At 33.6% G+C, this 15,066-nt stretch overlaps 1 protein-coding gene across 5 annotated transcripts in view; it reads left to right on the top strand.

The window, feature by feature from the left end:
* Kcnh7 (potassium voltage-gated channel subfamily H member 7) overlaps positions 1-15,066 on the top strand; it is a 444,168-nt gene that overhangs the window by 418,424 nt on the left and 10,678 nt on the right. For all 5 annotated transcript variants that reach the window (XM_063259169.1, XM_063259170.1, XM_013142651.3 and 2 more), the window contains 3 exons: positions 4,164-4,427; positions 8,940-9,108; positions 14,553-14,745. In XM_063259169.1, coding sequence (XP_063115239.1) covers positions 4,164-4,427; positions 8,940-9,108; positions 14,553-14,745 — 626 coding nt within the window. The remainder of the gene's footprint in view (positions 1-4,163; positions 4,428-8,939; positions 9,109-14,552; positions 14,746-15,066) is intronic.

The raw sequence follows: 15,066 nt of genomic DNA, 5'->3' as shown, positions 1-15,066 counted from the left end.
TCCTAGAGATTTCTCATATCAAAGAAGCAAACAGAAATTCTTTCTAAATTGTTGTTACTGTCTACATGCCTACCTTTTAACATTTTTGTTATATCTTTTAGATAATTTAGCAGAAAAAATAAAGATTTATACAGAATGTTGAAGAATTTATCTTTACTTTTATACTAGATAGTGTATTGAAAAGAAGAGAATTTAGAAGAACACACTATTTAACTGATTTTAGTGCTTGGAAATACCACTAAGATTTTTTTCAAAAGCATGATATGCAATTCCTGCTGCTATTTTAAATTTTAAGAGAAAGCCTACTGCTACAATTGTCTAGACTAAAGCATGGACATCACCTTGGGTTACTATCATAGTGGAAATAATGGCACAGAAAATGTCTTCCAAAACATAGGTCTTTGGGTTGATAACTTTGCCTCCCTTTTCCCATCAGACCTTTGCAGAGTTATCTAACCCTCTTCCAAACATCATTCCTCTATACCTTCTCTAACTTGCTTTCTTTAAAACATGAATTTGAGGAATAAGGGAAATAATTAGTCTCAATCTTTTTGACTTGAAAAACTTATGAGATCAGAAAGAAAACTCATGTTCTTAAAATATGTAAATGTTGGTCTACAAAGTTAAAGAATGCTGAGCTTGTCCTTAATAATCAAGAAATATAAATTCTTTGTTTCTTTGGATTATCTTCACCAATAACAAACAATGAATAGTTTATTACTTATTTCAGTGATTTGTAAATTCATCTTTTTTTAGTTGTATGAATTTTTTTAAATAAAAGTTATATGTATTTATGGTATGCAATGTGATATTTTGATGGATATATGTTTTAAATAATTATACAATCAAGCTAGTTAACATATTCCTCCTAACTGAAGCTTGTTATCAATGTCTTTGATCAATGTCTCCCCAAATACATCATCTCTTTATTTTAGTTTTTAGGATAATTTAATCTTGTGTTTATCTGAAGTTATAAAGAGTTTAATGTGCTTGATTCCAAATGAAGAAATTTATTTCAGTCTCTGAATTTCCATTGAAAGATTTTTATAATGCAGTAGACTGGAAACTGCTCATCTTATCTAAAAAGTGTAACCAATGGGAAACATAAAACTCAAATGCCAAGAAATTACATTAAATGCTTCTCTCTACCGAAAGTTATATCTCCCTGTGGAGTCTGATAAATAAAAATGTTTAGTAATCTGAGAGAGAGACTCCATAAACAATGAAGAGAGTACTAATGTAAGTCCCCAGTTTCTTTGAAATGGAAGGATTTTATATTATTATTTCTAAAATATATGGGCCAACCACTCCTTCAGGGCACTTTTATCCTATGAACTTGAATTCATTCCGAACTCAGAGAAACAACCACATATTCTTTTAAAACAATGTCCTTGGAGAAAAATGGAAGAAATGAATTGTCAGTCTACAGAAACAAGGGGAAAAAGAAAGATTTTCTGTCATTTAGATCAGTAAATTTGATGCTTAAATAAACAAGTGAAAATTATTGTTTGTAAAATAATGGCCACAGGAGTGATTATACAATCTCACTTCTGGAAAAAGGGAAAAATATATAACTACCTCAGATTTATGTCCTTAGAATAATACTATTTCTACAGAGTGTGAATAACATGAAGGAAAAAAAGCAGTGCCTGATACTGTTCAATGTCTACCAAATAATTCACCATAACTAGAAAATGGCAGAAATGGAACAGTCCATCAAAATCTAGAAGTAGCTTGAGGCTAATTATAATGTAGTTCAGCTGTCCAATTTCAGGTATTACAGCTGCCAACATCCAGAAAAAGCCTGAGCAATTTTCATTTTTAAACCATAAATAGATTGTCATATCAGCTTTCATTTTATGTGACAGAAAGTGAAACTTCCATTTATCTAGTATGGGATTAAAAAGAGCATTGTTTCAGAGGGGCTGCACCAAAGCAACTGTTTATATAACCAATGACCTAGTCTAGCAGAGTATGGAAATAAGTGTGAGTTTTTCTCAGAACAAATTGGAAACATTTGAGAAATTCAAACCTTTTCTTCTTATTTTATGATTTTGTTTTTACTGTGAATTTTTGATAAAGGATTTGGGTCTCATGCATATATAGTAGTTGATTTTATTTTACTATAGAACTAAGTAATTCCTCAGTCAGTAAATTTGTGAATACTTGTCCTGATTTAAAGCAAGCACACTATAATTCAACCTAACAATATGTGCTCACCAATGAATTTTGTTCCTAAGTACTCGAATCATAATTTAGTTAAATACTGAAGCCAATGTAGTAGTTAAGATAAAAAAATTCTACCATATTTAAGGATCTGAAAATTTACAGAGAACTCCCATCACCTCTCATGCTAAAGTCACAAAGAGCATGTTAATTTTTAATGTATATTCAATATTAATATTCATATTAACACTATCCATAGCTGCCAAATTGGAGCCATATTAATTAATGATTTATTCAGTTTATATTAAATTTTGCTGAAAAAAATTTATGAAAATGTTTGAACGAAAAGCATTGTAAGAGTAATGAAAAGTCTAAATTGACTCTAGTCCCACTGATATTCAAGCCATGGATTGAATGGCTTGAATTCAATCTCAAGTTAATCTTTTGGTTAACTAAAGGTTAACTAACAAAGGTCAACTAAAGAGCTGCAAAACAGTGCAAATCACTAGCAGATGTGAGGATAGTTTAGAAAATTAAGCTCTATTTTTTCCACTTTTATAAATATAAAACCAGTATGTGTTGCTTTTTGAGGCATGAAATGTAATGTTCAAAAAAATGGAGAATCTTAATCAAATTTTCAGAGGGTTTTGGAGGAAGGGAGAAGTTAAAGACAAAGAAAACAGGAAATAAGATAACAAGAATAAAGTTTAGTAGTTTTAGGACTTCATTACAGTGAAACTGAAAAACATGACTCATGGAGAAATGATCTGATATTTACAGCTGATTAGATTAGTGGTTGAACAGGGAGGTATCCGTAACAATGAGTAATCAATGTCGACTCTAATACTTGCGAAAGAAAAGATCTATAGTTTTCTTGATAGTGATGAAATCACTGACCACGTAGCAATTTAAGCAATTTGCACTTGCTAAGTTTCACTTTAACAGAACATAAGTTCTTTAATAATAATTTCAGATGAAGTTCACTTTTAATCTCTGCATTTTTATCTCATATTTTAAATATGCTTTCTTGCTTCTCATATTTTAAATTATGATTTAAACAATAAAGGAAAAAATAGTTGCTTAATTTCTATGCCATATGGGAATTAAAAAAAAAACAAAACAGTTTTCTGGAGTCAGTTCATTTGACCTTCTATAAATAAGTAAAAACACCCCAGCTTAGAATATTTGGGGACACTCTTTTCACCGTTTCTCTGGAAAATGATGTTTTCTCAGTGTTTTGTTGTTAGTTATTAGCAGGAACCAGATGGAGAATTATACTGTCTCCCCAGGACAGTAATAGAAACAAGTTCTGAGATGTGTCTGAATTTTTCCTGCTAAAATATATTCTAACACAACCTTCAAGGATGAAATTATCCTGACATTTCAGTATAAAACATCCAATATGCACTAGTGGGCTGTAATGTAATTAGGTAAAACCTATCTCAATTACTGTGTTTAAGCTCTATATTCTTTGCAATATGGCACAAAACCAAACTTCCTGGAATGTCAAGGCCATTACATGCATTGAACAAGGTGGAAACTTGGTCCTTCAGTCTGCACTATAAGAAGACTCCTAATTTTGACCTTTGCAATGTGTGAATGACTTCACAAATGGGAAAGTTGAAAACAAATGATAGGTTTCACAGTGGTAATATTTTAGAATTTATCCACATGTCTTCTTGTCTTTTTTATCTCCCTAAAGAGAGAGTACACCAGATTCTCAGAATTCAAGTGAGATTTGAGCATGTATAAATACATTTGCAAGTTATTCTATAGTTTTCTCTAAAACCTAAACTCTACTATTTTGAATATTTTAGCTTGAAATTAATGAAATTAATAATTCATTTCATAAAAGTAGTTTTAACCGCTTAGTTTAAAAAGTAAATCCTCTAAGCAGCTACAGTTACCATGGCTGAAAGGTTTTGTATGCTAAGGGGTGTGATATGCAAAGAGTCTCACATCAGATTATGTGCTATAAAATAACTTTTCTATGATAGATTTTGGCAAAGAAAACAGTACAAATGATCCTGAAGATTCTACGGATACCATAAGACATTATCAGAGTTCCAAGAAACACTTTGAAGAGAAAAAAAGTAGATCGTCATCTTTCATCTCCTCCATTGATGATGAGCAAAAGCCACTCTTCTCAGGAACAGTAGATTCTACTCCAAGATTAGGGAAAGCAACGGGGCTTCAGTTTGAAGAGACAATGCCCACCTCAGGAAGAATGCACACAGATAAAAGGAGTCACTCTTGCAGAGGTAAGGGAGACTCAGGTCTCAGGTCTCTCTTTAATGTTAAACGTAAAATGGTAAATTTTTACAAGATAAAAAATCATACTGATACATATCAGTCTGATCTATTTTAATTAATGAAATGTTTTCAAACAGTTCAGATTTTAAATCTGATACAACATGTTTTCATAATTCTGGAATGAGAAGTAATTAATCCCAAATAATATTAGCATGAGAAATATTTGTGGCTAACCAGATTTAACATAGTACCATGTAGAAAACTGTGAGAAACCTATTGATGCAAATGGTTCCAATGAAGAGAGAATTGATAACTATTTTGACAGAGCTCACTAGTTGGTCCTTCATATGTATTATCTGTACTTATTTCTTGCCGACAACTTTGTAGTTTTACAGCAAGAAGCATGAGTACTGTAGCACTACAATATATGCCAAAAAGAATTTTATTTAGATGAAAATTTTAAAAAACAAGAGAAATACCCTGAAATGAGGTATATTCATGATAGAACTCTTAATATCCTCATTAAAAGAAACACCAAATTATTGGTTTTGTGATTGAAAATATAAGTGATGAGTAATAACACTTGATTAATATATATAGCATTTATGTTAAGTTATAGAACTTTAAAAACTATTATATGGAAAACATTAACTTTGCATAATAGCAGCTAGATCTAGCTATTAAGGAAGAGCCGTAAGAGATACGGCTTAGACTGCTCTGTCACTCGCTCCTTTTATAATTTTGGATAAGAGGCTTAACCCATCCTACTAAGATTTTGCACATTTTGAAAATAGGAATAATTTTACCTAAGGGATTAATTGGATTATTAACTAAGGTGAAAATTACTTTCTTTGAAATAAAATCTCCAAATCTAGTATTTTCTCACAGATTTTATTTTCTGACCCTTTTATAATTTAATATGTCCCTAGATGTTAAAAATACTGCATAACGTAAATAAAAACTGCTTATCATCACTAATAGTATTTCAAAAGATCATATCTGAACTCAAACTAGGATACTTGGGCTCTCTATTTTTCCAGAGTTACTTTCCTATTATGTCATATCAGCTTTTGCCAGAACTGTATATGGAAGTAAGCTAAGAATATATGCAAATGTCCTCTGGACAATCTTAAAATCTTGATGAAGTGAATGAAAATAGTACTTAATTTATCACAGTGGAAGAATGGAATATTAGATGTGATTACCAAATGTCCCATTTTAGTTATTTATGAAAATGGATTCTGAGAAGTGCTAAAAATAGAAACTGGTTGTGTCATAGAAGTCAAAAGTTCTGATGAGCTTGCCAAAGGATCTCTACTATATCCAAAAGTAGCATGGGATGGGCTTCTTTTAAAAAAAAAAAAAAAAAAAAACAAACAAAAAAAAACCCGTACTTTTTGTTGTTCTCATCCTGAATTTTAGATGCTCAAGTGAGAAGTCAATAAGAATATTTTTTTTAGATTTTATTTGGCTTTATAATGATTCTCCCTGGCAGTAAATTCTAACGCCCTTCGTCATATATTTTTCTTTGCTGCTTCTTCCAATTTTTAATTAGCTATTTTATCATCCCAATAATAATATTCTGACAATCTTAATGTCTCCAAATTTTTATTTCAAAATTGTATATCATAATTCATGTTTGAGTAATATCTTGAAAATACATAGCTAAACATGCATGTAAATGAAAGAACCATAATCAGTGCCACAGAGTTTCAAAGTGAACATAACATGATTAATTAATATTATAAACTAATGTAGAATTTTAAAATTTGACTCCTGCAAATTTTATTCCTTAATAACTTTAACAAGAAATATTATTTAATAGTTAAGAACTTCAATGATATATAAGGTGTGGTTATAACTATTGCAGTTTGAACTAGTAACTTCTCACAAACTTTAGCTTCCCCATCAAATTCTTGGTATCTGTCACTCTGAATCCAACAAAAGAACACATTTAGGCAAGACTCTTTAAACTTGACTCATTCTTTTTATACTAAAGTCAAAAGTTGACTGTAGAAAAGTTTTATATCCAGAGTAAAACAAATGGACTCATCCTACTTATGTTGGAGTCAAAGGTTGACTTCAGGAAAATTGTGTATCCAGAGCAAAGTGAAAGTTTACTTTCTGTTCATCCATTTACAACTATAGCCTTGCAACTATAGCAACATTTTCCAAGGCAACCAAGGCAACCAAGTACTGATTCTGTCTGAACTATATTTAGAAAGTGCCTGCAAAAATGTTCATTTGATTAAGACCACTCGCCAAGATTTTTTATGTTTCTGTTAAAACAAGCTAATCATGTATCTCTAGATTTTAATACATGTAAATTATAATAAAGGAAGCATCTATCTCAGTACATTTTATTCACTTTTACTAAGATAATAATTTTTTCTTGAGCACAATAGAAGATATAGTATTCTCCAAAATTTATTGCATATGATTCACCATTGTCATTTAAAAATCAATTTATTATGTGTGAGTTGAAAAATGAGAGAGCTGTTGAGCAGATGTGGAACTTCTCTAAGCTTTGTTGATACAAAACTTTTCTTGAGCACAATATGTAACTGCAATATGTAACTTCCTAACTCTTCTCATCTTTAATGAATGTTCATAAGTGAACTGGATATCAGGGGACTAGACAAGACAAGTGTTCACATTACAATGCTTATTTGGCATCCCTAATCCAAAGTTGAAAACCTAGTGGCCTAGGATACTACATGATTGCTTTGCATTTAAATGGGTTCAAATACCTATGAATAATAAATCATGCTTCTCAGTGAAAATCTGACAAATTACCTAAAATGCTACCATTTTTCTATGTCCATTTCCATTTTTTCATGTATAGTAACACATCAAAATAAATGGTAAATTGTCACCTTAAGAAAAATAGTAACCAGTGAGCTCCTGTAAAGAAGTCATAATCCTCCAAAGCCTTTCTGGCATTCATAGTCAGGTCTCCAAGGACTATCGAGCATCATTTTAAAAAACAAGGAATCCTACCTACTCTTTTTCTCTTACTGTCTTGAATGTGCTCATTCCTTTGTTACAACTTTCTCTCCTGAAGCAGAAATTTTAGGCACTTCATTACAGAAATTTCTGTACACTAAGTGATTAAAGACAGTAAGAGAAAAACCATAAAATACAGAATTTTTGTTCTACTTAGAGAAAGAATACACATTTCACCCCCATAAATATACTTTTTGAGAAACTATAGGAAAGAACTTGCACAGCTCTGTTCTCTGTTTCTAAAATCAGTTAATTTTGTCCAATTAATATCCATTTCTTAAATAGCTGAAGATGTAAGTTCTACAACTTCATATGATAACTTTTCTCAGGATTTAATCACAGGTACTTGTCAAGATTTTCAAGTCTTTATATTGAAGGCACGTTCTTTAGCTCAAATTTATGTCCACATCAAAACCAAGACCAACTTGATGTGGTCCCTCCTGCTAACCATCCATCCTGTGAGGCAAACAAAGTCTCATCATCCTCATCTCAACTCCATGGGTTTTATTTTCCTGGGTTTTATTTTCCACAATTTTAATTATTTTGTGGAGGCTAAGAAAGTATAGCAAAATATAAAAAGCATATGGCAGAAATGAGGGAGAAAATAGGATATATTTTCCCCAAATAATGGTAACTTGGAAATATAGGGTCTAAGAAAAACAATAAATGAAGTTTATAAAATGCATATCTTCATAAAAAAATGATCACAACCACGTTAGACTTAATTCTACAAGCCCAAGGTCTTTGTTTACCTTGTTCTTAATTTTTCCACATTTAGCAGTTTCTGGCACATAATAAACACTCCAGAATACTGGAAAAGTAGGCTTGAACCGATAAATAATTTATTTTAAAACAAATTTAAATAGCCACAAGGAAAAACATTGGAAAGTAATATGATTAAAAACACATTACAAAAGGTTACAAGAAAACATAAAAATATAGACCATCACTTGAGGTATGAGCACTGCTAAGAATTCCCATTTTTCATGGCTTACAGCTTTTTCACTCTGGTTTAAATAAGGCTGGCCCAAGAGAATCATCCTAAAGTTTAACATGTCTTTCAGTACTTTGTCCTTGGCCTCTCTCTGAGTTACAAAAATTGTGAATTGTCCTATGAGAAGAAGCCCCCCATATCTTATATCCTAGGTAAAGCGGTAGGAATAAAATGTGCATTTCTTCCCAAATTTAGAAGCTCAACACCATTGCTCTCTAATCAGTATGGATTCAGCCATCCATATCGTCTCTGAGCAGGAAACAGAAAGATAACAAAATCATAACCAAAACTCTTGTTGCCAGAGTTTTTTTAATTCTAGGAAAGTGGATGCGGGGAATAAAGCAGGCAGTAGGACAGTGGTACCCTGCCACAAACTGGTCAAGGTCCTCAGTCCTGTATCTAAGCTCCTCTTGTTCTCTGTATCTCACTGAGATCCTTCCCAGCTTGTCTTGGGGGTACTCATGTTACTGAGGCAAAGGAGCACCTGAGGAAGCTGACTTCCACTTGCTTTTTTACACAGATATCACTGGCATGCAAAGTTGGGAAGAACACCACACCAGAACTCAGCCTGAAGAGTGCAGTACCCCAGCACTTCAGCAAACTGCCTGGGGGACCTCTGAAACTGAGAGCGACCTCACCTATGGGGAGGTGGAACAAAGGTTGGATTTGCTTCAAGAACAACTTAACAGGTGTGAGCAATAGCGGACCAAAGGAGGACCTCACCAATCCTTCAGATGTGTCTAACTTTGCTCTTAGTGAGCAGTGAAATCTCTTTTGCCGTGATCTCTCGGTTTTTATACAAACTTATTTGAAATAAGATTAGAAGGTGACAGAATTATTATTTTATATTGCACAGAGCATTTGTTTAGAATATTTCATATTTTAGCAGTAAATACCCTAGTTATTCTAGGCTATCCAATTATTGTATCATCAGTACTGACTGCTTTAGAAAACTACTTTTATTCTGCCCTCAAAATAATTCATATTTACTTTTTAACTAACACTTTTCTTCTTTTAAACTTTTTTTTTTGCAATTTTCAATTGTCCTTGATAGTCTAATTATGTATTGTGGTATCTAAAAATACCAAATAAGTGACTTAAGCAACTATTTGTTTAGCCAAATTTCCAAAATGTGAATGAATTTAAAATTCTACAAGTTAAAGATCAAAATATCTCCATTTTCCTTTCAATTTTGATTTAGACCATTTACTATAAGCAATACATTTTGATTTTAGGGAGAAGATAATGACTTCACCCAAACCGGTGTAGTTTCATTAAAATTAAATGAGTTAAAAAGATTCAGGGGGAAAAATACTACTATGTTATAGGTGTTTTGGTTGTGTTTTATTTGAGTATTTGCCTGATCAAATGGCAGTCTTCATGTACATCCCAGGGAAAGTATCCCTGTGGTTACAGATAGAAAATCTCCATGGATTAAGATAAAATGCTCAAATCATAGAATTTATTAAATCAGTTTAAAGAACACAATGAGAGATAAGGAGAACCAGATGGAGTAACTAGTACATTTCAAATAAGTGCAAGTATGGTGAAAGAGCCACACTACTTGAATACTAATTTATATGATGTCATACATCTGTTTTTATCAGCCTTCTTCATCTGTGGTATGGCAATAAGGACCAGACTTGAAGTTTCCCCAGAGAAGTTCAGAGGCAAACACAAAATCTATGTCAATGCAATACACTGGTACCATAACAGAAACATGAACTGGTCCACTTGGACCCGGCTGTGACTTTTAAATTAGCCTATTTAACAGCTGTGTATGTGTTTTGCTGATCTTTCTTATTAGACTGTGTTGAGATCCAAAATAAGACTATACTGGAGGGGGCTGGGGATTTAGCTCAGCGGTGTTAGCACCTGCCTTGCAAGCAGGCAGTCGTGAGTTTGGTCAAATTGGGGGCCGGGAGTTGTCTTTCCAGATATGACATAAGAATAATTCATTGTTTCCATTTCTTTCTATTATAATTACCACTCTTGTTTATTATATCACTGTTCCATCCTGTCTTTGGTATGTTTTACTATTCACTAGCATGTGTGTCTGTATTTAATATATATTATTAATTCTGCCCAAGTCCAGAAGTTATATATTTTTCACATAGAATATATAGGAAATAGGTTCTATTTTTCAGAGACTGCACTGCTTCACAAGTTTCACAGGACTCAAAACAGTCTTCATAAATTTTAACTCTATATTGTACCTTGAATTCTACTTGTTGATTGAGTTTTTTTATTCTATTACCTGCCCCTAAATCCTTTTTTCAATGATCTGTCCAAATAATAAGGCTAATAGTACTAAATGTCATTTAGTAACTATCATGTAAGCCACTCATTAGTAAATGCTATTAATAATGAGATAAATTTATATAAATACTTAGAATGAAGTGTCAATATAAAATTTTCTTTGGAAGCTCAGAGAAAGAATATACAGTAATTGTGACTGAATTAAATAAGTAAAAATTTTGGGTGCAGACAAAATTTGAGCTGGATCTTGAAGAATAAAAAGAAAAACTGGTTAGTTTGTATTTGGTTTAGTTGTTGCCATAAAATACTAGGTCTTAAGTAAAAAGGTAAGCAAACCAGTTGATAACTTCATTTTTATTCTGTTGGTGTGTGGTGCTGGTAAATGTAAGGTGTATTTGGTATAAATTATAGTTATTGATTTAGAAAACACTGAAATATCTAATTATGTTTATCAATTATAGAAAATTTTTAAGGATACCTGTCTTGGTTACTTTTTTCTCATTGCTGAGACAAAACATCTGATGCACAAACTTACGTAAGGAAAGGTTTATTTAGCTTACAGTTTTTGGAGGTTTCAATCCACACTTAGCTGGCTCCAAGGCTAAGATGCTATCATTCATGGTGGCCACAAGTGACAAGAGCAAAAGAGCAAAAAAAGAAAAGCATGCCTCCTTCCCTCCCTTATATTATATGTCGGCTATCCACTCCTAGGCAGGTGCAGCATTCACACCACCAACCCTAGCACTAGACAATGAACCAATCACAAAAGCTAGATTCAGCTGCCTCCATGACTACATGAGGCTTTTGAGAGACACCAAGACACAAACCATAACATTCTACCCCTGGACCCCCAAAGACTCATGTACATCCTTTATGCAAAAGACATGTAGTCCATCTCCAAGAGTTTCCAAGTCCTAAAAGTTTCATCATTGCTGAAAAGGGCAAGTTCCAAGACTCCTCTGAGATCCAAGGCAAATTCTTAGTTGTAATCCCCTGTACAAATGAAAACAAAGTTAAACACTTTTAACATACAGTGGAACAAAATAAACATTATCATCTTAAAAGGTACAAACAGGATACAAAGGATTGGAACCAAAACAAGTCCAAAATCCAGCAGGACAAACATTAAATCCTGGCATCTGAAGTAATCTGGTTATGATTCCATCTCCCTAATACTTTCAGAGGTTTTAACTTTTATGGCTTCTTTCTTATGCCCACTTTGCTCAGTCCTTGCAATTTTCCTTATATGATCCATGTTCCTGGCTTTTCCAAACTTCTGGATTCTCCATTGTATCTTGGCTTTACATTTACAGCTTCACACACTGCCGTCTTGAGGGCACATTGCCTCGTCTCCAGGCCCTCTGAAATTGGAATGGAAGCCTTTTAACCTCAGAACTAGTGCACTCTACATGTGCTTAAAAACAGCACCAAGTGGATGCTGCCATGGGACACTGCCAGCTGGAGCAGTAGCCAGTCTTTCCTCTCTCTTGGCAGTAGGGGTCCCGTACCTGGATTGCTGAGCACTATGAATCTGATTATGAGGAACAGATTCTCTATGTCTCCACCATTCTGGAACCTGGTGCCATTGCCATTTTGAAACCTCATGTGGTCTCTGTAGCCGTGATGGAATATGGCATCTGCAGCTTTCTCTTCCAAGCAAAGTCGCTTTTGCAGTTTTGAGACAGCAAAGGGAGTCTGAGTCTTTCTGTGATGCTCATAGACCTTTTTATTTTATTTTATTTTATTTTATTTTATTTTATTTTATTTTATTGTTCCTTTTCAGCAAATGAGATCTCAGGTCAAGCTTTACAGTCCACAGTTTTACTGGAGATTTCCTTTTGGCCAAGCTCACAGTGTTTTAAATCACACTTCTGGGTTTTTTGCTCTTGATTAGCAATATAAATTGGGCTTAAAAACCCCCAACAATATCCATGACACCACCTCAACATTTGATTGCTTTGAAATTTCTTCTGCCAAATTAATTATTCCACCACCCTTAATTCAGTACCAGGCAAAAACATGAGCAAAAAATAGACACATATTCTGCCAACCCATAACATATATCATCTGGTGTCCAGTAACCAGTGTGGTCCTTCTTCCCAGCAGAAACCTCTCACCTGGTCTTTACTGGATTTTTGGTCTTCTGAGCTCTGACCATAATCTCCCATGCAGAACAGCCTAAGGTGTTCTAGTGCCACTATTTCAGGCATCTCTTCCCACAAGATATTCTCAAAGGCTCTTGAACCATATGGCCAGGTATAATAACAGCAATGACCCCAGTTCTCTGGTACCAAATCCTGTCTTGGTTATCTTTCTCTCATTACTGAGGCAAAATACCTGATGCACAAATTAGGGAAAGAAAGGTTTTATTAGCTTAGAGTTTTTGGAGATTTCATTCCGTACTCAGCTGGCTCTAAGGCAGGGTAATATGGCCAAGAGGCAGCCATTCTTGGCAGCCACAAGTGACAAGAGCAAACAGGGCAAAAAGAGAAAAGCACAGCTCCTTCTCTCCCTTATATTGTATGCCGGCTACCCACCTCTGGGTGAGTGCAGTGCTCACATCGCCAATCCCAGAGCCAGACAACAAAGCAATCACAAAGGCTAGATTCAGCTGCCTTCATGACTGCATGAAGCTTGGGCGAGGGATGGGGGAACCAAGACACAAATCATTCATAACAATATCTTATTATGATGTTTAAAAGGAAGATTTGAAGTGTTTACAATTAGAAATAGGAAAAATTGACCTTTCTCATATTTTCAGTGGTTTTGTTTGTTTTGCTTTCTTTCAACTCAAAGTCTAATTTACCTCACTTTATATTCCATAGACAGGGGCTGGGGGATTTAGCTCAGCAGCATAAGTGCCTGCCTTGCAAGTGTGCCGTCAAGAGTTCGATCGCTGGTACCGAAAAAGACAAAAAAAAAAAAAAAAAAAAGAAATCCACAGACAAATAATATGCTCAATTGAGCAAACTTATTTCTAAGATTTACTTTTTCTTTGCATATTTTTACTTGGACACAAAGCAGTACAAACAAATAAGGAACAATTTAGAAGAATCTTCCAAAGAGGAACACACACACATCTGTGCTTTAACCTACACATTTCCACTATTTTTAATGTTAACAAGTGCAACAGAGGTAAATCAGGCCAAATATATTTTTCCCTCTTTCTTTGAATTTTAATTTTAAGTGGTAATCATGTTAGTGATCCGGTTATATGAACTTTGGAAAAATAACTATCATGCTAATATTTTGCAAGTCACATAGGTTATAGAAACAAATGCACTTTTAATGTTAGATTGCGTTTTAAATACTGAAGCTCTGGGCTGCTGTGCTATAGGTAGAAAATAATTTATTTAACAGCATTTAACATTAAAGAAAAAATATAATGAATAATATATATGTAATGCTTGCTTTGAATAGGATAAATGCAAAGTAAAAAAATGTAAATGTGAATTTGAAACATAAAAATTGTCCTGAATTTCTGTAACTGTGAAAGAAATATGCTACTATCCTCTTCTTTAAAGAGCAAATGTTGAAAAGAAATCGAAAAGTCTATTAAAGTCAAAAATAGTTATGGATTAAAAAGAAATTTAAAAATTTTATGTTTTGAACTCAATAAATCTTAGTAAAGATGCGGTCTATTCCCTTCATCTGCTGTCCTTCTAATTCTCAATAAATGAGCAGGAAAGTAATCGTCTATCAAATCATTAGGGGGACAGAGAGTGAGCATCAGTCAGGAAAGAATCTCTGTGCTCCCTCTCCTGTCTTTCTTGTTTAAAGAAAGGCTGTATTTCTGTTTGTTGGTAGTGCTGAAGTTTGTTAAGATGCTATTGCAATGTTTGGAGTATTTTACAATTTTCTTTCCCTCTTGCAGACTTGAATCCCAAATGACAGCAGACATCCAGACCATCTTACAGCTCTTGCAGAAACAAACTACTGTAGTGCCTCCAGCCTACAGCATGGTAACTGCAGGAGCAGAGTATCAGAGACCCATCCTTCGTTTGATGAGAACCAGTCACCCCACAGCATCCATTAAGACAGACCGAAGTTTCAGCCCCTCTTCACAAGTGAGTGTAGATATTTCACAGCCAAGAGTATACCTCACAGTATGCGTCCAAATGCCACAGAAGAATCTCCTGGAATGCTGTGCAAAATATAAATTTCCATCTCCACTTCTATTTCTACTCAGAATTTCTGATAATAAGCCCCTTACTCTGTGTTATCCTCCTTTAAAGTTTGAGAATAACAGACCTAGAAGAATAATCTTATTCTTATACTAGCAAGCATTTTTTTTAAAAAACCTCCTTTTTTCAAGGATCAACCTGTGTAAATTTACATGTGTTAGAGATTCAAAAGCTAAAGAATAGCCCTAGATCTAAAATATCCAT

The sequence above is a fragment of the Cavia porcellus genome, unplaced genomic scaffold, assembly GCF_034190915.1.
Source record: "Cavia porcellus strain 051 isolate PalLab524CR breed Dunkin Hartley unplaced genomic scaffold, mCavPor4.1 scaffold_12, whole genome shotgun sequence".
NCBI classification, from domain to species: Eukaryota; Metazoa; Chordata; class Mammalia; order Rodentia; family Caviidae; genus Cavia; species Cavia porcellus.
The sequence above is the reverse complement of the archived record's forward strand: the minus strand, read 5'-3'. Positions and strand labels throughout refer to the sequence as shown.